At 43.3% G+C, this 26,818-nt stretch overlaps 1 protein-coding gene across 1 annotated transcript in view; it reads left to right on the top strand.

The window, feature by feature from the left end:
• The window catches only part of grb14 (growth factor receptor-bound protein 14), a 293,218-nt gene that overhangs the window by 39,154 nt on the left and 227,246 nt on the right, over positions 1-26,818 (top strand). Inside the window, exons 2-3 of the mRNA XM_085986430.1 lie at positions 1,338-1,546; positions 18,407-18,533. Coding sequence (XP_085842556.1) covers positions 1,377-1,546; positions 18,407-18,533 — 297 coding nt within the window. The 5' untranslated portion in view covers positions 1,338-1,376. The remainder of the gene's footprint in view (positions 1-1,337; positions 1,547-18,406; positions 18,534-26,818) is intronic.

The raw sequence follows: 26,818 nt of genomic DNA, 5'->3' as shown, positions 1-26,818 counted from the left end.
TGATGGATTGTTTCCACTGCTTTGCGAAACAGTCATGAGGTCACAGGATTCAGTTAGAATGTGGAATTCTCTACCACATTTGAAGATTGTTTTTGTTGTTGAAGCAGAGTTAATTAACTTCTTCAAAAAAAAAGCAATTTAGATAATTGCTTGAAAAAGAGTAACATTAGAAAGTGTAGGAAGCAAGCAGAAGAGTGAGATTAGATTTAGGTGGTTCTTGGAGAAAAACACCTGTGCAGCCTTGGAGCCAAACAGTCAGTATGTGCTGTAATATTTCTGATTCTGTATACACTTCAGCCTGGATACGACTTAACATTAAAGTGGCTAAGCTTCTGTTGGGGAAAATACAGCAGTTAGTTTGTTTCTGTAAATGTAAGCATCTTATGTGCATTTTATTGAACTTTTTCATGTGTTTTGCTGTCTATCCCATAATTTTAGTTGTTCCTGATGTAATGAATGACAAGCTTACACATTTGATGTGCTTCCCTTTTGCTTTTATCTTTTTCCCAAACTCAAGTTGTGTAAATATTAGCTTTCAAAATAATTGATTTTTTTTTAGAAAGACATTTTACAAACCACCACCTAACAAGCAATGGAGAAGTACTATCCCACAAGACCAGTTTATAAGTGTGTATCATGGTTCATGTCAATTTTCAGCAATAGGTTTCACTCTACTGGAGTAGGGGTGGAGTTGATAAGTTTCTGGCATATCGCAGCTATACAGTGATCACATGATCCAATTTAAACTGTGCAAAAATACTTTTTTTTAAATTGTCAATAGACAATTGAACTAAATTTAGCAACTTGCTGTTAATATTTCTAATGCCTGATTGCCTGAGTAGTATAATTTACAAGTGTAAACATTTTTTTTAGCTGGTTAAAGTTCAATTAAGATCTCTGAGCAAGGTCCATAACAAAGAAGCAGTTGGCTTACACTCTGGAAGACTGCCAGATCTCATTACAGAGCAAAGTTGTGTAGCCCCATCTAGAAACCTTTTGTGTTCATGTTTTGAGTAGTGAGGTTTCCAGGTACAGTACTGTTAAGAAAAGTATGCTTGGGCCATATGCAACCAAAGCAACCGCTTAAGGTTTGATGTAAAGGTTTTATCAAATTTGCTGACAAATTAAGACTTCTGATTTCAGAGGTTTTTAAAAAAAAATAACTTTTTGCCATGGTTGGTTGTTGTAACATCATACAGTGCTAGCAGATAAAATCTGGAGTTGGACTGCATGCACAGTGCATGTGTTCTAATGCATCAAGGAAGTACTGTATAGTTGGAGACAGTTAACAATTGCATTAGTTGTTGGTGAGTGAATGCAACTTTTGTTCTTTACAGTTAGATGATGCTCTGGACCCAGCGAACCCGTGGATTAATATGAATAAATCACTGGATGATTTACAAACTATTGAGAGCTTGGGAGAAAACTCAGCTCAAAATGGCAAGAATACTGCAAGCAATATGTCCAATCCAGGCTCGCTTTCTCAACAAGCAACACCAACGTTACCAAATGTTCAGCCCCAGACAGTTCAACGCCAGAGAAATAGGTATGCGCACTTTAATTAATTTTCAATAATTCAAATAAATATATCAATGTTCAATTTTACTTTAATAAAGCTGAACTTTGGCTAATGGGTATATCTTTATTAAATGTTTTAAAACAGTACTTTTTTGGTTATTCTCCACTTCTGATATATCATTCAAAGAGGAAGGAGGCTTGCAGCTGGCCATTTTTTTTCAGAACTCTTGCACTATATTGGCTGCTTTTTAAACAAATATATTTGGGACTTTGAACTTGTAAATACAGTTGACAAAAAAGCTGCACTTGTTGAATATTAAATGAAGCATACAATTGTGAATATTTAAATATTGTATACTCTGGCTAAATGCTTGTAGGAATTTTTTTCCCCCCTCATTTCAAGAAAAACTCTGGTTTTCATGATATTGTTTGTGATCAGTACATTATTTCTTGCTGCAATAAATGAGCCAAATATAGCATACAGCTTAAATATATATCATTTAACTTTCTATTAACTTATCAAAATATTTCAGTAAAGCAACAATTTTCAACTGACCAGTGTGTAGAAAATTTCATGTTTTTTTTAATGCAGAAAAATGCACTCTTTGGTTTGTATTGCCTTCAAAGTTTTACATTTTGCAATTTACATTTCCCTCCGCTACATTGAATTGTATCAACAAGAACTCGTTTGATTAAAAGTAAACCACATATGGCAATCAGTTACAGAAAAAGGAAACCGTTTAACTATTTTACTTATGTGGTACATCATAAACTCCTCTTCTCTTGCTCCTCCATGCGCACTTTGCACAGGCAATAGAACAGAAAATAGCACCTACAGCATAAACCTACATTGGCTTTATGCATGATTACTGAACGGTTCACAAAATTACAAATTGTATTTGGCCAACACGCATCTATCAGTTCGAGCCGTTAATACTGTTTAACCAAATTGACGAGCCGACAAATTTTCTAAAGCAGTTTGAACATTTTAGGATTATTAAGAACACAATGACTTGCATGGTACTAAACCAAAAAAAGTCAATTTTAAAGATGCTGTGCAACATGGTGACGAGCCTGAATTATAACCTGGGGAGAGCAGAGTGGCTGTCGCATCCTACTTTGTGAAACATGGACTTGACATCCCCTCTTCAGTCAGTCTGGTGACTGTTGCATTGTTTTATCAAACCCCTATTCAATTATTTTGCATATGGGAGTGTCCTCTGTTTCACAACATGTAATATGCATTACAGTAATGTATATGGATTTTAAAAAACTTGGTCAGCATGAGTTTAAAATTGTCAGCTTTTAGATCAACATTTAAAAAAAACAAACAAAAAAAAAAACTATCAACCTTCAGTTTATGCGTAGTCTGGTATCAATTCAGCAAAATTCTTGCCTTTCTATCTCTATATATGATCCTTTACCTTGAGGATCATCAAGAATTGTAACCCATTTGTTTTTGAAGGAAGACCAGATTTATCCCAACCTGATGTGAATGAAGAAGGTATAGAAACTAAAAAAGTGCACCAAAACCCATGTGGGAAACTGATCTGGGCTTCCACTGCTCAAGTGTTCAGTCCATCTTCCACAAGACCAACCCAGAAAATGGGGACAGAGTGGCCAGAGGGCACAGATGCGATTCCCTTCACCTTGCCTACCACAGCAAGGTTAGATGTCCTTTATAAGCACTTTGCAATATGGGTTTAACCATGTGTTTAGGGAAATGAATGCATTGCAAAACGTTTTGCAACATTTTAGGACACACTTCTCAAGCCAGTTGTTTCTGTTTGATGTGAGACACTTTGAGACTACCAAACGTCCTCACTGCAATAGAATGCATCAGTTCAGACCTCAGAATCGACTGAGAATCGACTATCATCTTGAGGGAATTGTTTGAACCATCCAGTGGTCTGAAGCTGACGGTGCATTGAAGCTCCCATGATATTGTCTGAAACCTGTAAATATATAAAATTGCAAATTCTGTAACTTCACTTTCACAATATAAGCACCTGACCTATGCTAAAAGTAGTTACATTAAAAGTAGTTAAATAATTTAACTTTGATGTTGAACTGAATTCTAGGATAATATTTATGCATGTTAAAATATTTTTTAAGGACAAAAGTAATGAATACTTAATTTAACATTCTTGTTTACTATAAAGTTGTGTGTTTGGAATTGATTTGTATCAGTTGCTGCTTTACCTCGTGTCATTTTTCTAGTCCTGTTGGCTTTTTCCTGTGCATTTCGTGTGCTTGAGCATGAACTTGACGGCACAACCTGATGTGCAGTCATGAATGCAATTCCATCAATGCAAAATAGAGATCTTACTTGTAGCATAGTCTGCTCCTCATCCACTACTACATCCTCCTGCTTATTTCTCTTTGCACATCTGACTCTTGCTTCCTTGCCTCTGTTCCCTCAGCCTGCCACCACTTCTTGGCAGGCCTCTTGCCTCTCTTCAGAGTGACTGCAGCACATTGGAATCGGGCTTAAGGAGCAGTGGTCCACCTAGCAGTTCATTGCAAAAATAAATGTTTGCAAAAGTCTTCAGGAGCATCGCAATAGCTAGTAAATAACTGTGGCCTTAACAATTCTAATGGGGCTTTGGGGGGGGGGGGGGGGGCGGGTGGTGGGTGTTGTATGTACGCATTAAAGCATAGAACCAGGCAGACAGGCTTACAATTACGATGTTCTCTTTATTGTGTAAAATGGCTGACTGCCGTTTTCCTGGGTAATTCCCATAATGCAATGCACATTACATTACCGTATTGACTGGTGTCAAACTCGCAATCAATACACGACATCCCCCTTTTCCTTGGAAACAAACTTGCAGTTTACAAACAGTTGCTTACAATAACACTGCATAATTTATTTGGTTTATAAACTTTTTACAAACTTGTGTCTTACCACACAACTAAATAATTCCCAAGTTTAAACATTTAACATCACCCATGCAGTTCTCGCTCAGTTTATGTTGTGACATAATCAGGCAGTCTTTGGGGTTTTCTTTTAACCCTTTGAGGTCTGGCTGTATTGGGTATGTCTGACATGTTGGTGTCAGTGGGTATTGCCTGTGTCACAGTGGTATGTGTGTCAGGGTCTACTATACTGTCCTCAGTCCCTTGTGTTTCCTCCTGCTCATGGAGTGTCTCCTTTGGTCCATTGGTTCTGTATTTCTTCACAAACTTAGTGTTCCTCGAGTAGCGTGCTCCGTCTGGAGATTCTACTACTACTTGACTCCCTGTTTTACTCAACTTTGTGGGGTGTGGTATTAAAAGGAGTGGTGAACTTGTCCACTTTGTCCTGCCGTACCAGCACCATGTCGCCAACTTCCACCTCTGAGTATTGTGTTCTCTGCTGTTCGTCTGCATACAGTTTGGACTTGCCTTTTTGTTCTGCGTCCCGGTCACGTACTTCCATGTCTGCGCGCGACTCTGTGATGTCTGGCAGCTTTCCTCTCATTTTCCGTTTCAAGAGCAGCTCGGCTGGGCTCTTTCCTGTCGTGGCATGGTCAATGCTCCTGTACACAGTCACATATTTTCGAAGTTCACGTTTCCAGTGTAGTCCTTCTGACTGAGCAATTCTGATTTCTCTTCATCAGCGATGCATTCTGGTGCTCGACTTCTCCGTTAGCCTGAGCCCATTTTGCTGTTGTTTTCAGGTGTTTGATCCTGTTGTTTTCACAGTATTCTTTGAATAATTCAGATCTGAATTGGGGACCATTATCAGATTTGCAGGTGATTGGCAAACCATGACGGCTGAAGATTGACTCTAAACTATCAATAACCTTCTCTGTTGTTGTGGAGGTCATGATGTCATATTCATAGTAGTGACTATAATAATCAACTACCACAAGAATGGAGTGGCTGGATGGCAAGGGTCCCAGTAAGTCTATAGCTACATCCTGCCAGGGGCCTTCCGGTAATGGTGTTGGTCTCAACGGTTCAGGTGGGTTGGGTCTGGCTACTATCTGACAGCCGTGGCATGCTTTAGTGTTTTTCAGCTGCCTTGTCCATGCCAGGCCACCAAACCTTGGTTCTGAGATGTTGCTTTGTTCCAACTATTCCCAAGTGTCCTTCATGTGCTAACACTACGGCTCGTGCGTGTAACACACTCGGTAGCACGATGCGTGTTCCCCGAAGAACTAGGTACCCCACTACGCACAGCTCATTTGCAATTGCTGCATAAGCTTTACAGTTCTCAAAATGTCCGTTTGTGATTGCCTTCCGTACCTCAATCAGCTCTGGGTCAGTAGCAGAGGCTTCCTCCACCTCTCTAGTAGTGAGTGCTTTTGGTGTCGCACTCACAGCTACAAATCTCACGTATTCATCTGAGCCACGAGAATGTCTCTCCTGTTTTGCTGTCTTCCCCAGCAATCGTGACAGTGGGTCTGCAATGTTTTGCTTGCCTGGAATGTGTATCACCTTAAAATCGTACGGCTGTAATCTAAGCACCCATCTCTAGATACGGGCACAGGGTTGAGTGTGGGCCGTATATCACTTGTAATGGCTTATGGTCAGTTATCAAGTTAAATTTTCGGCCATACACACATGGATGCAGCCTCTCAAGCCCATACAAGAGCTAAGGCCTCTCTCGCTGTTTGAGAGTATTTCCTCTCTCTCTGTTAAACTACGACTTATATAGCATATTGGCACCTCTTGTCCCTGTTGGTCCTGAACCAATACTGCGCCTAAACCTACAAGACTGGCATCTGCTATCACCTTGGTTGGTGCGTCCTTATCAAAATATGCTAAAGTGCCGACTCTGGCCAACTCTTCCTTGAGTGCACTGAATGACTGTCTCTGTTGTGATCCAAATTTAAATGGTGTCTCTTTTCTCGGCGGGCGTCGCAGTGGCTCTGATAGTGTTGCAAACTGCGGGATGAATCTGCTACTGTACCCAACGAGTCCCAAGAAACTCCTCACCTCTGTAGCATTCTCTGGTTCCCGAGCTTCTGCCACCGCTCGCACTCTCTGCTGTTGGTCTGATGCCCTTTTCAGACAACAGGATTCCCATGAAAATCAATCGGTCCATGTTGAATTGGCACTTCTCTTTTAGTGTCAATCCACTTTCCATTAGTCTGGTCATGACAGCGTGCAGGCGTCTGTCATGCATTTCCTGGTCGTGTGCATGCACGATAATGTCGTCTGAGATGTTTTCAACACCCTCTTCCAGCTAAGGCATTAGCTATCTCGTGCTGATATTGCTCACTAGCTGAAGATACACCAAATATCAGCCGCTTGTACCTGTATACTCCGTTATGTACTGCAAACGTTGTGATTTCTCGTGACTTGGGTCAGTTCTAGCTTACTAAACACCGTTGAGCCGTTCATCCCTTGGAGTATCTCATCAATGGTGGGGATTGGATATCGTTCCTTCACTATTGCCTGGTTTGCTCGTCTCCTGTCTAGGCATATCCTTACATCCTTATCTGCTTTTGGTACAATAACCACAGGATTTACCCATGGGGTGGGACCAGTTACAGGTTTAATAATGTCCATGTCCCTCAATTGTTTTATTTTGGCCTCTACTGCCCCCCCTTAAGTTAAATGGTATACGCCTGAGTGGCTGGGCCACAGGCTTCACTTGTGGGTCAATATACAAACTGATCTGTTTTGTGTTCAGCCTTCCTACTCCCTGGAACACCTTTTGGATACCGCTGTTCTAGTAGCTGTCTTACATTTACCACAGCTGAGACATCTGTGCCTATTTTTAAAACTCCCAGTTTCATGGCTGTCTCCCTTCCTAGCAACGGCTCTCCATGGCTTTTAACCACAATGAACTCCGCCTGCTCAGTTCTCTTACCTATTGTAATCCCACATGTGAATATACCTTTAACTGACAGTGGTCGGCTAGAAGCATAAGAGAATAACTTTCTCTCTGTCTTAGGGACATGTGACTGACACTTAATGTGTTCTGACTTTAATCCTTCCCATGTATTCTCATCTATTACATTACTAGTTGCACCCGAATCAATCAACATTCTCAGGTTTACTCCCCCCACACAAGGTAAGTCTGTCACATTATTTCCAGTAACAGCTAATGCAAAGTCATTTTGTTCACAGTGTTTCTTTGTACCCTTTGTGTGGCATACTTTGGAGAAATGATCCTTTCCCTTGCACTTATGACATGTTTGTCCGCGTGCTGGGCATTTCGGATCTCTGCCCATGTGGCCTGTGTGTCCACATCTGTAACATTGCTTTTCGTTCCCATCGCCATTTCCCTTTGGTTTCTCTGTCGAGCTTTTCGCATAATACCGTCTTTTCTGTGTAACACGATGAACAGTATCTGTCTCCGCCTTCTCTGTACATGACATGGCTGACATCTGCTCCTCGACGTTTTCACATTGTGAGGCCAATTGTAACGTGCGGGCGAGCGTTAGACCTTGCCCTTTAGCAATTTCCTCCGCACATCGGCTGACGTGCACCTACTCAGGATAGCGTCTCTTATTTGATTATCCGCAGCCCCCCCAAAAGCACAGTCTTTAGCAGCCTGCCGCAAGCGAGTAGCAAATTGTTGCACAGTCTCACCTGTCTTCTGGGACAACTTATGAAAAGCCTGTCTAGCAAATGCTGCGTTGACCTGGGGCACGAAGTAATGATTCAAAGCACTAACCGCCGCCGTGTAGTCTGCTGGCGCTCCTGTGTCCGGTAGAGTCGAAAAGATATCCTGGACATCTGGTCCTGCTTGGTGTAGAAGTGGAGCTCTTCTCCTCTGCTTTGTGGCAGCTGTAGAGGTATCGTCGATAATGAGTCCTTTGCCATCAGCATAAAGCGCAAAAGACGTTGACCACCTCGTCCATCTTGGACTCAACGTGGCTGGCTCGGCGAAGCATTGAAAATTTTGAATGCCGGTCTTCTCCATCCTAGCTAACTAAAACTTGGGCAACTACTGTACCTATCTAAAGTGATTCTGTTCGTTATACTCGTTGCTAATGTTGTATGAACGCATTAAAGCATAGACTCAGGCAGACAGGCTTCTAACTCTGATCTTCACTTTATTGTGTAAAATGGCTGACTGCCGTTTTCCCGGGTAATTCCCATAATGCAATGCACTACATTACCATATTAACTGGTATCAAACTCGCAATCAATACACGACATCGGGGAGCGAGTTCACCAGCAATTTATTAAATAAATCTGACTCGCATACTGCAGTCAGAAATAAGAGAAACAGCTAGCAATTTATTAAATTAATGAACCTGCCACACATTTATGCATTCAGGTTTCAGTGGCACCAGTCCAGCCATCAATTAATAAATTTGCCCTTGATGCTCGGAGAACCATGCCAACCACTAATAGATGTGCCCTGAATACATGTATTTGTGCTCTGGGGCAAGTGTGCCAGCTACAAATTAATTAAATAATGAGAATAGATGCAGTCAGGCCTCAGAGACAAGAGGACACCCACAAATTTAGTAATTGATTTTCTCACTTTGTCAGCTCCATCATATCTGTTTCCTTATGATCTATTGTTACCTGGAACATCCTGCCAACAATTCAGTGGAAGATCCACTAATGTATTCAGTATCTGGCTTGTGGTGTGCACTTCCTGTCTACAAATGTTACTACTTGTAACATCTCTCATCTCAACATATATAATGGAAAAATGATATAAATATTTCACACTGACTTTTATTCTTGATACACCAAGTGAAGCACTCAATATTTTTGGAAATATTTTCATTTGTTTTGTCTCAGTAACTGAAATTTCTCATGTCTATAATGTAAGGTTTTAAACAAACTGAGATGAGCTATTTCACAAATGTCTTTTTAAAGCCTCTCTCTCAACGTTGCACTTAAGACATAACTTTTCTGATGTTGAAGGGATAATTACTAGTCCTAGCCCTTTTCGGGCTACCCCAGATCGGGCGTATTCCCCAGACGTTCACCTTCAACTAAAGTTACAGATAGCCGAATTCTATAAGACACTTAATTGGGTCTGAAGGTCCAGACTATCTCTCCCTAAAGGAAAGGAATGACTTGAAGATATTACCGTCCTCCAGATAGCACTTTTAATAAGTTTAACTAGACTGTAACCTTCCGGATATTATGAGGGTCCGGAACCCCCCCCCCCCCCCCATTCAGGCCATTCAGCCTCTCGAGCCTGCTCCACCATTCAATGAGATCATGGCTGATAATCCAAACTCAGTACCCTGTCCCTGCCTTCTCCCCATATCCCTTGATCCCTTTAGCCTTAAGAAATATATCTAACTCCTTCTTGAATATATTTAATGAATTGGCCTCAACTGCCTTGTGTGGTAGAGAATTCCACAGGTTCACCACTCTGGGTGAAGAAATTCTTCCTCATCTCAGTCCTAAATGGCTTACCCCTTTATCTTTAGACTGTGGCCCCTGATTCTGGACTCCCCTGCCATCAGGAACATCCTTCCTGCATCTAGTCTGTCTAGTCCTGTTAGAATTTTATAAGTTTCAATGAGATCCCCTCTCATTCTTCTAAACTCCAGTGAGTACAAGCCCAATCGACCCAATCTCTCCTCATGCGTCATTCCTGCCATCCCAGGTATCAGTCTGGTGAATCTTCGCTGCGCTCCCTCCATGGCAAGAACATCCTTCCTCAGATAAGACGACCAAAACTGCACACAATAATCAAGATGTGGTCTCGCCAAGGCCCTGTACAACTGCAGCAAGACATCCTTGCTCCTGTACTCGAATCCTTTCACTAAGGCCAACATACCATTTGCCGCCTTAACTGCCTGCTGCACCTGCATGCTTACCTTCAGCGACTGGTGCAACGAGACTTGGGTGTCCTTGTGCACTTCCCCTTCTCCCAATCTATTGCTGTTCAGATGATGATCTGCCTTCCTGTTTTTGCCACCGAAGTGGATAACCTTGCATTTATCCACATTGGGCAGATGCATGGCAAATGCAGTATAATCACCCAACCTGTCCAAATCATGCTGGAGTTTCTCGGCATCCTCCTCGCAGCACACACACACCCACCCAGCTTTGTGTCGTCTGCAAACTTGTAGATATTCCATCTAGTTCCCTTGTCTAGATCATTAGTATATATTGTGAATAGCTGGGGTCCTAGGACCGATTGATCCCTGAGACTCAAAGACTTAAAAACTTAGAGCATGCCTCTGAAGTTGAGAATCGCTTGCCCTTTCCAGCGACTTCTGACTTTCCATCTGAAAAGCTCTTTTTATCTCTCTTGCAGTCGTAAATCCTGCTTTTCTGCTGATGTAAGCTAATTATCTCTAGTCATTCTTTCTCGACTTTTTTCTATACTTGCTGTCAATTTAGCTGTTAACTTGCAGACTTCTGTTTGTTTAGGTGTTTCAAAACTTATCTTAAAATGGTTATAACATTTATCTCTTTGATGTCATTCTTATCGAAGGTCTTCAGTTCAATTAATATTGGCTTAACTGGTTATAATCAGACGTTGTCTCCTAACTCTTCCACTTTCAATACAAACACAATATGAATGCTTGGTGCGTCTATTGAAGTCATGTTTTCAAAGTCTTCTGCAGGTACTTTTTACAATATGTAAATTGAAAACACTTCAACCGAGTGTTTGTTTGTTTTCCTAGCCATCTTAGTTGGTTATATTCCTGACTTACGTTTCCTGTTTTTCATTTGATGTTACTTTAATCAAAGGCACATGGTTTTTTATTATTGTGATTCTGTTCGAAGTGTTAGTTTTTAACACTTTACTTGGGCATTGCTATTGTGTTGGTTCCAATGTTCGGACATAGAGGAACCTCCAGCCTGCTGTTTCAATAAGGCCATTGTCTTAGTATTAAAAATCAATTCTCATTTCAAAAGCTTGTGTGGTGTTCACAACTTTTGTGTTAACACTTCATTTTATCTCCAAAGCCTGTATTGACAGCCTCTGTCGCCGAGGCTTTCCAGACTTTTAAACCCAGTATGTCATGTATTATCAGAAATCTGTTCATAGGATGGTGTATCTCTTGAAATATGGCTATTTCCTTTACAATGTCTGCCCTGACTCCAATTGAGGAGGTGCAGCCATGTACGTTGCATGCAAATATTCAGAATTTTGCACTCCAATTTTATTTAATGGCACCAAGTGCACTTCGGGCCCAAACTACCCCCCATAAAAACCTGGTGCTACTGGTTTCTGAACTCCTGTTTAGATGCCATCAATCTTGAGGGATAGACTGGTATTGTCAAAATAGATCTTCACATTTGATTTACTGAATAAAAAATAATTTTGTTGCTTCAGAACTTGTTGCAGAATGTTATCGGTATTTTATACGTGATGATGACGGCCATGTTTGGTCTCTCTCTCCCCACCCCAACCACCACCCCAACTCCTGTTCCTCTACAATACAGCCTATTTGAAGTAAGACCGAGACGACCACAAGCCCATTTAGCAGCTGCTGAAGTCATTCTCCTGGGCTACTCCTGAGCCGCTAACAATTATTCCTCTACTAGAGTAGGAATCCACCCCTATCCCTAATCATACGCCTGCTCTAGGCCACCAGGAATACGAAAGTAAGCCTGTCAAACCAGTGCTGCCCTCCTATTCCTGAACCATCATTTCTTCAACCCTACACTTGCTCTCCCTATTCCTCATGCGCTGTTTGACCCAACAGTGCTACCGTCTTACCTGTTCCTTCCAAGGCAGATAGAGGAAAAAAGACATGATAGGCTGTACTAATTACATACCTTTTTTCATTTATGGGATCTGGGCGTCGCTGGCAAAGCCAGCATTTGTGGCCCATCCCTAGTTGCCCTTGAGAAGGTGGTGGTGAGCTGGCGCCTTGAACTGCTGCAGTCCGTGTGGTGATGGTACTCCCACAGTGTTGTTAGGGAGGGTGTTCCAGGATTTTGACCCAGTGACGATGAAGGATCGGCGATATACTTCTAAGTCAGGATGGTGTGTGACTTGGAGGGGAACTTGGAGGTGGTGATGTTCCCATGCACCTGCTGCCCTTGTCCTTCTAGGTGGGAGATGTCACTGGTTTGGGAGGTGCTGCCGAAGAAGCCTTGGCGAGTTGCTGCAGTGCATCTTCTAGATGGTACACATTGCAGCCACGGTACGCCGGTGGTGGAGGGAGTGCCAATCAAGCGGGCTGCTTTGTCCTGGATGGTGTTGAGCTTCTTGAGTGTTGTTGGAGCTGCACTCATTCAAGCAAGTGGAGAGTATTCCATCACATTCCTTACTTGTCCCTTGTAGATGGTGGAAATGCTTTGGGGAGTCAGGAGGTGAGACACTCGTCGCAGAATACCTAGCCTCTGACCTGCTCTTGTTGCCACAATATTTATGTGGCTGGTCCAGTTAAGTTTCTGTTTAATGGTGACCCCCAGGATGTTGATGGTGGGGGATTCGGCGATGGTAATGCCAAGGGGAGGTGGTTAGACTCTCGCTTGTTAGAGATAATCATTGCCTGGCACTTCTGTGGCGTGAATGTTACCTGCCACTTATCAGCCCAAGCCTGAGCGTCGTCCAGGTTGTGTTGCATGCGGGCATGGACTGCTTCATTATCTGAGGAGTTGTGAATGGTGCTGAACACTGTGCAGTCATAAGTGAACATCCCCATTTCTGACCTTATGTTGGAGGGAGGGTCATTGATGAAGCAGCTGAAGATGGTTGTGCCTAGGACACTGTCCTGAGGAACTCCTGCAGCACTGTCCTGGGGCTGTGGTGATTGACCTTCAACCATCACAACCATCTTCCTTTTGTGATAGATATGACTTCAGCCAGTGGAGCGTTTTCTCCCGATTCCCATTGACTTAAGTTTACTCGGGCTCCTTGATGCCAGACTCGGTCAAATGCTGCCTTGATGTCAAGGGCAATCACTCTCGCCTCACCTCTGGAATTCAGCTCCTTTGTCCATGCTTGGACCAAGGCTGTAATGAGGTCGGGAGCCAAGTGGTCTTGGCGGAACGCAAACTAGGCATCAATGAGCGAGTTATTGGTGAGTATGTGCCGCTTGATAGCACTGCCGACATCACCTTCCATCACTTTACTGATGATTGAGAGTAGACTGATGGGGCAGTAATTGGCCGGGCTGGATTTGTCCTGCTTTTTGTGGACTGGACATACCTGGGCAGTTTTCCACATTGTCGGATAGATGCCAGTGTTGTAGCTGTAGTGGAGCAGCTTGGCTAGAGGCCCAGCTAGTTCTGGAGCACATGTCTTCAGCACAATAGCCGGAATGTTTCGGGGCCCATAGCCTTTGCTGTATCCAGTGCGCTCAGCCGTTTCTTTATCGCGTGGAGTGAATCGAATTGGCTGAAGACTAGCTTCTGTGATGGTGGGGACCTCGGGAGTAGGCTGATATGGATCATCCACTTGGCATTTCTGGATGAAGTTAGTTGCAAATGCATATTCTTGGAGCCTCCTCCTCCGTTAGTTGTTTAATGACCCATCACCATTCACTTGTTGCTGATTTTATTGTTGAGTTGTAAATACTCCATTAACTTCAGAAAGCTCATGAAGCTGAGAGATACACAAAGATTATGTCCATCTTAATTTGTTTTAAGTTGGATTTTGTAAGTAAAGAGTTTATCCCCTGTTTTGATAGAACATTTAAACATGTTAATTAGTGTCACCAGTGAGAGTGGTAGGTAAACTTCGAGATGCACTTCCAAGAACAAATGACGATGCCAAATTTAATGTATGTGAAAATCTTTTAGAAAGTTTAAAAAGCAGAATTGCTAGATATAAGACCTGCTTTGCCAGCAATGTCTGGCCCAATTCTGTCCCCTCATTATTGACAAACACCAGGAATCCATCAAGAGCTAAACCCCATATTTACATTGGTAAATGAATGTATCTACTATATTTGAATGCGCTTCAGTTATAATTTCCTGTCTACATTTATACTGGAAACTTGTAATACCGTAATTACGACCTCTCACCAGTGGTGATGCTGTAGTGCTTCACTTGTTTCCCAGCTCCTCATCCCATTTTGCAGTGAAACTATTATGCTGCAGCCAACTCTACTTTTCTGATTCTCAAATTGATGCAATTTTTGTCAAATATATGAAAATAAGGAAAGAACATATGACTTTAAAATGGGGCTTGAATTACCTTTTCATGTGCTGGTCTAATTATCCCCTTTTGCCTGAAGACTATCCTTAATCTTCATTCCCTTTGTCCAACACCACAGGAGATTGACTAGCATTTTATAAATGTAGTAGTAAATTGACCATGGTCACTTGATGAATAAAAGCTTTTAATACAGAAGATGGCTAATAGAGATGGGAAAAGGACTTTTGAAACTTCGCCCACAGCCATCTTGTGGCCAGAGCTTGCAACTACTGACAATTTGCATTACAACAATAACTGCACTTCAGAAGTATTTCATTGGCTGTGAAGCACTTGGACATCCTGAGATGCTATACAAATGAAGAAGAAATCTTGCTTTTGCATAGCAAAATTAAATGGGGTAATTTTGATTTGGCAATTTACAGTAGTAAATACTGACAATAGAAGTAAGGTTCATGGGCAAGAAGTGTGTGCTGTGCCCTACCCTACACTACATTTAATAGTGCACAAATATACATGATGTCTTTGTTGGACAGAGCTTTTGCTGCCTGGCATTCTTCACACTGGGTAGGGTATCCAAAGGATTTTTAGCACATGCATGGGGTTTGACTCCATTGCAGTGGGGGTTCTGAGGTTTTGCAACACTGGAGGTGATCCCAGGATTTGATCGTATTGAAAGAGGGCCTTCAGACTCTGAGCACAAAGTCTGTGGGTGAGGGAATGTTGGAGAGGGTGTAAGAGGAGAGATTTCTGGGCCTTTATAGTACTGAATAGATGGCCCTGGAATATGTTTGGTTCCTGGAAAATCAGATGCTGTACATATGGCATAGACTGGTTAGGTCAAATGGCCTGTTTCTGTGCCGTATATCCTATGTAATGCAAGTTTCAGTTCATCAAGGCTTTGGTGTACTTATGGAAACTGCCATTCTGATGTAAATACAAGATGTAGTATTGAGCAAAATCCCTAAAATGTAACACCAGTTGAATTTTTTTCTAATTTCCTCACATGTTAATGTTGCTGCCATCATCATCCACATATCATCTAGAGCCATCTTTTGTTTCTTTACTTGTCCCATTACACCTCCTTTTGCCTTGCACTATTATCCCTTTTGTCATTCAATCTCTCCTGCCTTCCATCCCATCACAGACCTTCCCTTTGTTCTTTCTTCCCCTCCTCCCTGCCCCTGCTTAAAAATCTCTTCTCCCTAACCTTTTCCAGTTCTGACTAAGAGTTCGACCCGAAACATTTACTGTTTCTCTTTCCTCGATGCTGCCTGACCTGCTGAGTATTTCCAGCGTTTTCTGTTATTTCAGATTTCCAGCATCCGCAGTATTTTGCTATTGTACCAGTTGAATTTTAGTGTTTTCAGTAAGGGGTTACGCTGAACTAAAGTTGGATTAATTTGTAGTAGTTCTTCCACTCTTTACATTAACTTTTTTTACATTTACTTATCAATTTTTCATACCTAATGTGTTACAAATTTAGGCGCTTGTCCTAGATATTCTAACATAACCCAGAGGTGTAACAGTCGTATCCTTCATTAACCTGATTGGGAACTCTTGTCTTGCACAAATGTTGCTACAATCTCTTGGAAACTATAACAAAAAAGCACCTGATAAGACCTGTCTGATACAAATCATTAAGCTGCTTTATTTCACAGCAAGTTAACAAACGGGAACAGTTCTAATCGGGCTCTAATCAGTATATTGTTGCAAAGGGACTATACCTTTTTACTGTTGGTTGCTACAGTTCATCCATCTGCAGGGCCACCTGCTGCTGAATATGTAAATATATAACTAATTTCATTGTTTATTCACAGTACATAGGAATATTAAACTGCATGGAATATCACCTGATCAAAAGGCCCACAAATCCTTGATGCCACCTGCAGCCAATCTACTTTAGAGCTTGAACAGTTGCAAGCAAGGAATAGAGATATGCCTAAAAAAAATTATATCTGGTCTAACATATAAAATTAGTAATTTTCAGAAGCCAGGCCCCACAGATTACATCAATTCTAAACAGAGAAAATATGAAATTCATCGAAAAATGATGGCATTTGTTCTCTGGGGTGGAGGGCAGAATGGAAACTGAACCAACAGGAAAGTTCACATTTTCTTTCACTTGACTTGTAAGAGCACTCGTTCAAATAATGTGGGAGGAGGGAAAGATTAACACTTTTTAATGTTTTTTGCTATTAATGTAGTAACCAATTCCAATTTTTTTTGTTACTACGCCTACTGAAAGTAGTTGCAGCCTTCATCATAGAGTAAAACGAGCAGAGAGCTGTGGTTATATGGCGCATCTCATTGCTGCAAAATGTAAAGTATAGGGCCATTTGGATGTAGAGTCTTGATTATTGATGTTGCAAGATTGGTCAAAAGAGTTGACAAATATTTTAGTTCGGAGCATTCTTTCAAGTTGCAGAAGCTTTTTCAACATAAATCAATGGTTGATGAAGCTCCTGTTGATATTGTCAGATGGTTATTCTATGCAAGAGCCTTCATTTTAGTTGCAACATTACATGAAGTCTTAAGCTTGTGATACTCCAGCTAAAGTCAGTGTATGCATCTCTCCCATTGGCCCATATCTGTAGCAAGGAGTACTGTTTCCCATCTGAGCTGGCAAAATGGGAAAGCCCAGTCGTGTATTTGTTAGTGGGTTAGGAAGCAATACTATGAGGAAACTCAACTTTGAGGTGGGTCTAGCTTGATCTCAGTCCATGTGATTCTACTGAGCCAGTGTTCTAGTAATGTTAACTGATCCAGTATGTTATGGTGCATGGTGGTGTTATCCACTCCTGTGGTCCTGGCAAACTTCAGAGTTAGTGATTGAAGCAGAGATCATGTCAGCATTTAAAGTGGGTTACATAGGTGGTTGAAGGAAAGGATAATCAAGGTATATGGGAACTGAAAGGGCATATGTGATTAGGACTACTGCTCATATGGAGGATAAACACCAACATGGACTTATTGGGCCAAACCGCTTGCTTCTGTGTTGTAATTTCTATGTAATTCTGAATGCTTCCTTGGTGGATGTAGTTTTGGTCTCCACTTGGACACTTTTTAAGGAAGGGGGAAGGTTGATGGGCCATTTTCCAGGCATGAGAATTACCTGTATTGCATTTGTGCAAGGAATAGTAACTGGGGGATAAGTCCTGTCAGTTAAAATTATTTGACTGCTTTGGTGATGTGAAGAAGGGGCATAGTCAATTTAGTCAAGAATTTTGGCATGTAGAGCATGGAGGAGGAGAAATCAACTAGAAAAAGCTGATTAACACTTCCATTTTCCTCTTTCAAAGTCATTAATTTCTCTCAGCAAACCCTTTTATTCCTCCTTTGCCTGACAACTGTTCCCTCTTTAATTGCCTTCCAGATACCCCTTCATTGTCATCTATTTCCCCCCCCCCCCCCCCCCCCCCACCACCACCACCGCTCCTGAGTTTGGTGGCTGATGCACTGGGGCAGGTCCTTCTGCCCTCCTGTTCAAGAATTTCTATCTATGGTATACAGGGGCCACAAGCCCTACCATTACCACTGGGAATGTCATTGAGACAACAGCAGGATTTGTTTTGGCACATTAGCCACTAGAGTTGGGAGAGGAGTGGGACGAGGACTAAGGGGCTTAGTCTGTGTTGCTTTTGTAAAATCAGTAAATGCAGAATGGGCCTCAAACAGTGTGGAATGCCACTTAATGGCATATATATGACTTTATTGGGAATCTGTTTCTACTTGTGTGAGCCAATGTTTTAAGAGGTCTGAGGAGAGAGCACACCTATATGCAGTAAAATAGTTTCAGAATTTAAGGATATGTAGGTGTTGCATGAACTGCATTTATATATTTAATTATGAAAATAGTGCCATTTATGATAAATAAAAGCACATTATTCTTGGTTAATCTAGGGACATAGAGGAGAAAGAAATGTTGGCTTTGTCATCCATTCCAAATCCTTTTCCTGAGCTATGCGGTTCTCCTACTTCAGTACTATTTGCAACTGCTTTGCCTATGGCAAGACAACATAGTTCTTCGGTAAGTACGATCACTTTTTAATCCTGTATGCTTTGGCTTGATGTGGATATTTTGTACCAGATTTATAAGCATTAAAATAGTTTAATTTAACCTAATTTAGTGTTGAGTTTTCAGTTTGTTTTAAATAAAATTATAGTTAATGCTCACCATCCTAACGTGTGGCAAAATTCTGTTGATCTCTTGAAAGTACTTAATGCTACATGACTTGGTGTCTGGTTTAAGTAAAATAGATATATGAACACAAGAGAACTAATGGTATGTAATTTCAAAAGTTTTAGTTATTTGACTTTACAGGTAGACTATCCTTTATCCGAAAACCTCGGGACCAGCCGAGTTTCGGATAAAGGAGAATTTCGGATTTCGGAAGGGGGGTCGGCGGGGGGTTGTGCGCACGACTTACGCTGACGCTCAGCGTAAGTCAGTCGGGGCCGGCGGGGTACGCGGGGGGGTCGGGGGGGGGGGGGGGGGGGGGGGGTCGGGGCTGGCGGGGTCCGCGGGGGGGGGTCGGCGGTTGTCGGGGGCGGGGGGGTCGGCGGTTGTCGGGGCTCGCGGGGTCGGCGGTTGTCGGGGCCCGCGGGGCCGGCGGGGTCCGCGGCGGGGTCGGCGGTTGTCGCAGCTGGCGGGGTCCGCGGGGGGGGCCGGCGGTTGTCGGGTCCGCGGGGGGGTCGGGGCCGGCGGGGTCCGCGGGGGGGGTCGGCGGTTGTCGCGGCTGGCGGGGTCCGCGGGGGGGTCGGCGGTTGTTGGGGCTGGCGGGGTCGGCGGTTGTCGGGGCTGGCGGGGGGGTCGTGCGCACGACTTACCCTTTATCCGAACTTCCGCAACCGGAACCCTCTAAAAACCGAAGGTTTTTTCGTTCAGCGTAAGTCGTACGCACGACTTACACTGAACGAAAAAACCTTCGGTTTTTAGAGGGTTTCGGTTTTCGGAACTCCGGATAAAGGGTAGTCTACCTGTATTAATAACTTGCATTGAATGATTAGTATTTGGAAGTAGTTGTGTGCATTAAAATCTGTTTGGTATAATGTGTTGCAATGTTCAAAGTAATAATGGGAGAAGCTACTTTGAATTTTGACCTGTTAAATTTTTGTATTTTGTGGATTAGTGTTCTTGCAGAGATTTAATGATGGAAAAACTGTTTTTGCAAAGTGCAAATAAAATCCTGTATCTGTTATTTCTGTGGCAATAGGTGATATTCTTTTGGTCATGCTTGCTTTATACAACTAATCAAAAAATAGACTATGCAAAGATATTGGCTCTGATTTTGCGTGGAGAATAACGGTGAGGCTAACTGCGCTATACAAATTGTCTTTAATCCCAGAAACTGCCATGAAGCATCAGAGTAGATGCTGTGCTCTGAAGCCTAAACAATAGGTGTTTCACTTGATGTAATGGATAATAAAGAAGCATACCTCTTGTTCTCTGCACTGATGGCATTGAACAGCTCTACACTAGGACAACTTCATCATCACCGTTAATTCATGTGTGCTCCAATTTCCCCCCAACAGCAACTAGTTACTTAGTTGTGTTTTTAATCAGTCTCATTGTATTATATTGATACTCTTGTGCCTATGGTATAGAAAAGGAAATGTCTCCAGACAGAAACAAGAGAGGGTGGATGAAAAAAATATGTATAATGTATGTGTAGTATAGGATAAGATGTCATGAGATGAGGATAATGCATTTATTCTAGTTTACCTGATTTTTGAAGACCTAGCAAAGTGTCCCCTGCAACACTCTCCCATCCAAAACTTGGCGATACAGTACTTGCTTGCAACTTGGTACGTGTTGATTAAAATATTTTTGTTTACCGGCACTCTGGTCTGCCATAATTTTTCTCTCACTAGCTCATAAATGTAAGACATGACTTGTACCAAGTAACGTAATGTTCTTTCAAGGCTAATTGATTCCATAAATTAATTTGTTCTGCCTGGTTGATTGGATGGAAATCCTGTCTCTTTACCCATGCATTAGCAGTTCCTTCTCTAATTAGCTAATTGGGCTGAGAAAATTTTGCCACTGTTGAACCACTTTCTGCATTGTGTATGAATGACAATAATGCTGTCTAAAACAACATGCCTGAGATACATTCACTGCAAGTTACAGACCGTTTTAAGGCTACATGTGTAAATTAGACTGATTAATCCTTGAAATCCATAAAAATCAAGTCACTAGCTCCATAATTTTCTTTTTCTTTAAAACAGACTCTGATGTAGACGTGCCATTACAATAGTGCAAGTTTCCAGGAATTTCTCCCCCAATAAGTTATTCTACTGCAGATTACATAATTGTGTTTGCCAAACATTTTCTATTGTAGGTTTGAAATTTGGGCCGAAAACTTTGAAACCTCTGATCCAGTTAGTATACTTCTTGCCTTCAGTGCTGTTTGTCACCAGTGCAAGATAGAATGTCACATTGAGAAATGATCAACTGGTATGAGTACTTAAGTAAGGTAATTATTTAATCTGCCTAAATCAGTTTATTGTTGCCTTATGCCATAGTTGGAGGCAGTTCTTAAAATGTTAAATATTACTCTGTAGGAACGGAGGTTCCTAGCTGAAGAATTGCGATCGACGCAGAGAATCAAAAACAATAAAAATTTAATGAACAAACTAAGTTAAACAGTAAACTGCTGGATACAATACAAATAGGTCTGCTGAAAGCCTCTCTAGAACTGCTAGAAGGTTCCGAGCACTGACGTCATGATGTCATCACGTTCTTCCTGCCGTTGGGGGAATCACGTGACGGGCGGCATGATGTCATCACACGGAGTAAAGGAAAGAAGCCATAGTACAGTTAACAGATACATTAAAGGTGCAGCCCCCGGTTGCACTACATTGCTGTTAAAGGAATTATAAACAATTATCCTGAATCCCCTGGTGGCGAGGGGTTGCCCGTCCCCAGTTCAGGTTTGGGAGGGGAGGGACCCAAGGGAGAAGGCCCCCAGCCAGCAAGAACTGTGACCTGAGCCAAGGGTCCGCTCGCCAGGGTAGCCCCACTGGTAGTACTCCCTAGAAGGTCTCCTCGGCCACCCCAGCCCAGAAAAATATGGTCACCGGCTCTTCAGTTAAAAAGGGCGGCCTCTCGTGTCGGAGAAGCCGAAAGACAGGTCCCCAGCCAGCAGCCATAAGCTGCGAGGGACCAGAAGTGGAGATTGGTCCAGCTTCGCCGCAGGTAGTAGCCTGCAACAGTCCTAACAGAGATTAGGCTGGCCGCTCGTAGACGGGCGGCAGATGTACATAGCTTTGTTTAAGTTTAGTAATGTGTATGAGGTTAAGTTAGGGTGTTTTAATTTAATTCTATGTAAGGAACCGGCCGTCTAAGTTTTAAGTATGAAACTGTTCCAGAGTGCTGTTTACGTGAGCCGAGGTCGCGGGACCCGATCACACCTCCCCCTGAGCCAGGGAGCCTCCAGGGAACCTGGCTAGATGCTTTTGTGTCTTTTTCAGAATTTCGAAATGTGCAGAGGCATAATCCTGCTCGCCCTGTTCGGGCTGAGCCTCGCGAGAAGGGGCGATGTCGAGGACCATCATATCTTCGGATGCTCAGGGAAGAGAGCGCCCCTAGCACACGACGGAAGTGGCCTACGAGAGGCGGATGAAATCACCTCGTATGTCCACGAGGGGAGCTGGCCAGGATGGCTGGGATCCAATTCGACCCAGTATTCTAGCGAGACTGGCTTCACATATGGGGAGGCCTCCCTCCAATGCCCGAGGATACGAATTGTCACCCCCAAGGATTAGCGTCACCGTGGGCAAAAGAATATGTTTGACGTGTAAAGGGGACGTTCCTCTGGATAGGTGGTGGTGGCTCAAATTTAAGCAAAGACATGGGGAACCCCAGGGTAGAGTGGGAAAGGTTAGGGAATGACACTCACAGGACCATTACAGGGACCCAGGGAGGGTTAAGTGTGTGCTGGGATAAATGGTGGGATCCGGATCAGGGGATCTACGTCTGTATGTGGGGATCAGTGAAAGTCTGCCCCACAAGCGTTTCCATCATTTTCCGCAGCCAGTGGCAAAATAACGGGAGGCGGATGGACTGGGAGTCCCGCCAGGACGCATGCGCAATCCCGTACTCCCCAATCTCGGTTAATGCCACTGAACTAGTGACCCGCCCCCGACCCCGATGTCACGGACAGTAGCAGAGGGATGCCCCGCCACCACCAAGGGACCAGGGAATGGCCTGGTGCTAGTACCCACAGACCAGGTGCTGTACCAAGGGGTGCATTACGTGGTGGCCTCGGTGGTTTTAAACCTCACCTGAGGTACACTTGCCCGCGTGGTGCCCCGCAGAGACTGCCAAATTGTATCAAGCCCTATTAACAGATGTTTCGAAAATTCCATGAATTTGACTTTTCGGAGGTCAACAAGACCGAATTGTATACTGACCATGAGATTTGGGACGGGATTGGGAGGCAAAGAAGGGGTGTTCTTAATGATTTAACTGGTTTTAACACGGGATCCTCGGTCATCAACAGTTTAGATGACATCGAGCTGCAGACCCAGATTAATGGTCTAAAAATGCAATTAAAGGGTATTTTAACTGATGAGAATAAGGTGGTAAGTTCTGAGTTGCATGAAGACCAGGCCATGACACTCCACTTAAAGGAGATCATAGCGGAGCTGGAAAAACATGCAAAGACGGTAAATGCTCTCATCAGGAAGGACAGAATGAAGTGTGCGTGCTGTACGGGGCATGGTTGCTGGGCGAGGGCCGCAGTAATCTGGAGGATTTAAAACAAGGTTTAGTCCCCTCCTGGATCAGCAACAAACACCTTGCAGCTCTCCACCCTTTTGAGAATGCATTAAGCCTGTGCCAGCTCCGGTTAGCTTCTGGGGCCTACCAGTCCCAGTGGACTGTGGGCGTTCCAACCGCACTGTCATGGGGATCGTTGTAAGAATGCCGGTCATGGGCGGGATGGCCCAACCCCCACCGGTATACAGGGTGGAGAACATTGGAATCATTCAAGGGGGTGCACACATTTGTTTGTTTCTGCTTCAAACCCGAGGCAGAAGTTCAAGTGGCACAGACACGAATTGTCCCCATTTCTGAACCGTCCACTGTTCACCTCACTGTGGAGGAGAGTTTTACCCACCTCCAAAAATATGTCGCCCACTTCGGTTACCCGATTCCCCCTCTCCCAGAGCACCTTACCAAATTATTAAAAGCCGTTCTAGTATCACAAAAGCACTTCTACACTTTGGAATAGAAGACTGTACAGCTAGGGGCCGACATTTTAGCTATTATGACCCCACCCTGGTGGGACGTTTTTGAAAGTAGAGGTCCCCTCCTGGATTGTATTGTATCCCACATCTTAGTCGTCTGTAAGCTAGGGATCGTCCTCTACCTGGTTTGTGTCCAGTGTAGGAGAAAGGGCCCCGAGGTAGAATTTAAAGCGCAAAGGTTGTGGAAGGACCGGTATGCCCGGGCGGAAGGAGAAACACCCGTGTGAGCTTTGTGTCATATCGCTGCCGAGTGATGGCAGATCCGTTTGTTATTTTTAATAAAGCTCGTTCCTTCCGTTTGTTATTTTTAATAAATATGGTTTTGGCCTGATAATTTTATTAATGATTGTGTGTTGTAATAAAGTTTTATGATGTCCTAAGTAGTGCAGGGGTATTGGACCCCTTCCGTGCTTGGATTATTGTAACAGATTATATTTTCTATCAATAGATACCTGCTGCGCATTACAGTTTTCTCTAAGTAAGGGGAAATCTATGTGTCGGGGGATCGTGGATATATAAATATAGGGGAAGGTTGTTTGTGGGGGGGTCAGAAATGTTGCTCACCTTGACTGGACACTTCAAGCAAGTTTCAGTATCCTAGGGGGGACTGAAAGGATTCGCAAATTTCATGTCTCCCCCGAAGATTTACTTTTGGTTTATTAAAGAAACCCTGGTTGGACTGAGTTTAAAATCCAGGGCACAACAAGATGGCTGCGGTCAGCCTCATGGCAAAAGCCTGTAAGTTTCAGTTTGGACTGATAGCTTGTATTCTGATGACTGTGAGAAGGAACTTTCCAGAACTCGAATGCAGACAGACCTTCTGCATTTATGCATTAGAAGCAAACCCAGTGGCATTTGGGCCTCTGATTATAAGCCATCAAGGTTGTTTGCACAAACAATCAACAGCAGTCGGGGCCTATTGAATATGTAGTGGGACAAGCTGAGCAGCATTCAGGCCTTTGTTTAGAGAACATCAACACTGTTTACAAACTAACAACGGGGCATTCAGACTGGAATGGCCCCATCACGAAACCAGTTGGACAAAGGGGAACACTGAGATCAGTAAAACCGATTACCGGCCATCCAGGTCGATGGGCCCAGATCGGTACCTTTTGTATAAGTTTCAATACGTCCAGATTAGACAAAAGAAATGAGCTGATCTGGCAGGAGATAAGGGCTACCGGGAAGGCTATAACTAGTCCCTCGGGAAGCCGTATCTCTCTCTCTCTCTCTCTCTCTCTCTCTCTCTCTCTCCTGCCTTGAATCCGGTGCCGTGCCTTACCATCAACCCAGCAAAAAGGACCGTCGACGAAGAGCCCGTCCAGGGAAGTAGAATACCCGCAGTTATGTTTAAATTACTGGGGTATCTCCTTTGGGGTGGTGAAAACCTAAGACATCGGCAGGCAACAGGGCATGGAGCAGGCGTTTCAACATCCTAGACTGGTGAGCATCAATTTTCTGGCCCATCACAAGATAACCTAGATAGGTGTAAAGGGTGGGAGTTAAAGGGAATTGCTAAAGTGTCATTCTAGTCATTTTCCCTCGATGTGTCCGTTTCTCCTCCCCCGTTAAGTGTAATTGTGTTGCATCCATAGTGATTTTCTCTGTATAGTAATTGTTCTCTTTTAGTAAACATTGGTGTGGAGATGCTGGTGTTGGACTGGGGTGGACAAATGTGAGAAGTCACAACACCAGTTTATAGTCCAACAGCTTTATTTGAAATCACAAGCTTTCAGAGCGCTGCTCCTTCGTCAGGTGAAGTGAAGAGATGCATATAGGCACAGCATACATAGTCAGAGAACACTGCCAGAGGATTACAGGTAACCTTTCTAACTGCCCTTTATCACACCTCGGCAGAGAGATAATCACAGCAATCAAAGGTGTGGATGGTGTCCAAACAGGTCAGTCAGGAAAACATTACATTAAAGAACAATGAGGTGGGGGTCACAAGGGGTCAAATGTTGCAGATGCTGGGGTCTGTATAAAAAAACAAATAAAAAAAAAAAAATTTTTTTTGCTGGAAATCATAGGTCCGGTCGCATCTGTGTAGAGAGAACAAGCCGCCGATGACTTGAGTCTGGATGACTCTACGTGGGAGCCTCCGATCTTCGGGTAAGCATTCTCCAAGGCGACCTTCGAGACACACGACAATGCAAAATCGTCGAGCAGAAACTGATGGCCAAGTTCCGCACTCATGAGGACGGCCTCAACCGGGATCTTGGGTTCATGTCATGTTACATGTAACCCCACCTGACGTAGAGTCATCCAGACTCAAATCGTCGTCGGCTTGTTCTCTCTATACAGATGCGACTGGACCTGCTGTGATTTCCAGCAAAAAAAATTTTTTTTTTTTGTTATACAGACCCCAGCATCTGCAACATTTGACCCCTTGTGACCCCACCTCATTGTTCTTTGATGTAATGTTTTCCTGACTGACCTGTTTGGACACCATTCACACCTTTGATTGCTGTGATTATCTCTCTGTCGAGGTGTGACAAAGGGCAGTTAGAAAGATTACCTGTAATCATCTGGCAGTGTTCTCTGACTATATATGCTGTGCCTATATGCATCTCTTCACTTCACCTGATGAAGGAGCAGCGCTCTGAAAGCTTGTGATTTCAAATAAAGCTGTTGGACTATAACCTGGTGTTGTGTGACTTCTCTCATTAATAAACATTGGTTTTCTTTGCACCGAATCACTGGTCTCGTTTGTCTGTATCGCTACTTGTAAATAAATCCGGTGGTCAGAACCAAAGGGGAAGCGATTCAAACTGCACGGGGCTGGGGCAGCTCAGGCACACGACTGACTGACCGGACACAAACCCCAAACCAAAACCCCCTACATCTATTTTGAGAATTTTTCCTATTCTCAGTTTGGGCCACTAGGTGGAGAGTTTCAACGTGTTGAACTCAACCTATTCCCAGAAAGAGCAGTCGAAGAATTGAAGGCTGTACTGTTATGTTTGGCTTGGAATTATTATTTCCACTCGTGCTCAAGACCTGCAAGGGTCATTGGACAGGATTCAGGAATCCGGCTGAACTTTACTCTCTCTCTAGCCT

Source organism: Somniosus microcephalus, chromosome 4 (genome assembly GCF_052327205.1).
Source record: "Somniosus microcephalus isolate GS21.2 chromosome 4, FLI_Smic_1.0, whole genome shotgun sequence".
Classification (NCBI taxonomy): domain Eukaryota; kingdom Metazoa; phylum Chordata; class Chondrichthyes; order Squaliformes; family Somniosidae; genus Somniosus; species Somniosus microcephalus.
The sequence above is the reverse complement of the archived record's forward strand: the minus strand, read 5'-3'. Positions and strand labels throughout refer to the sequence as shown.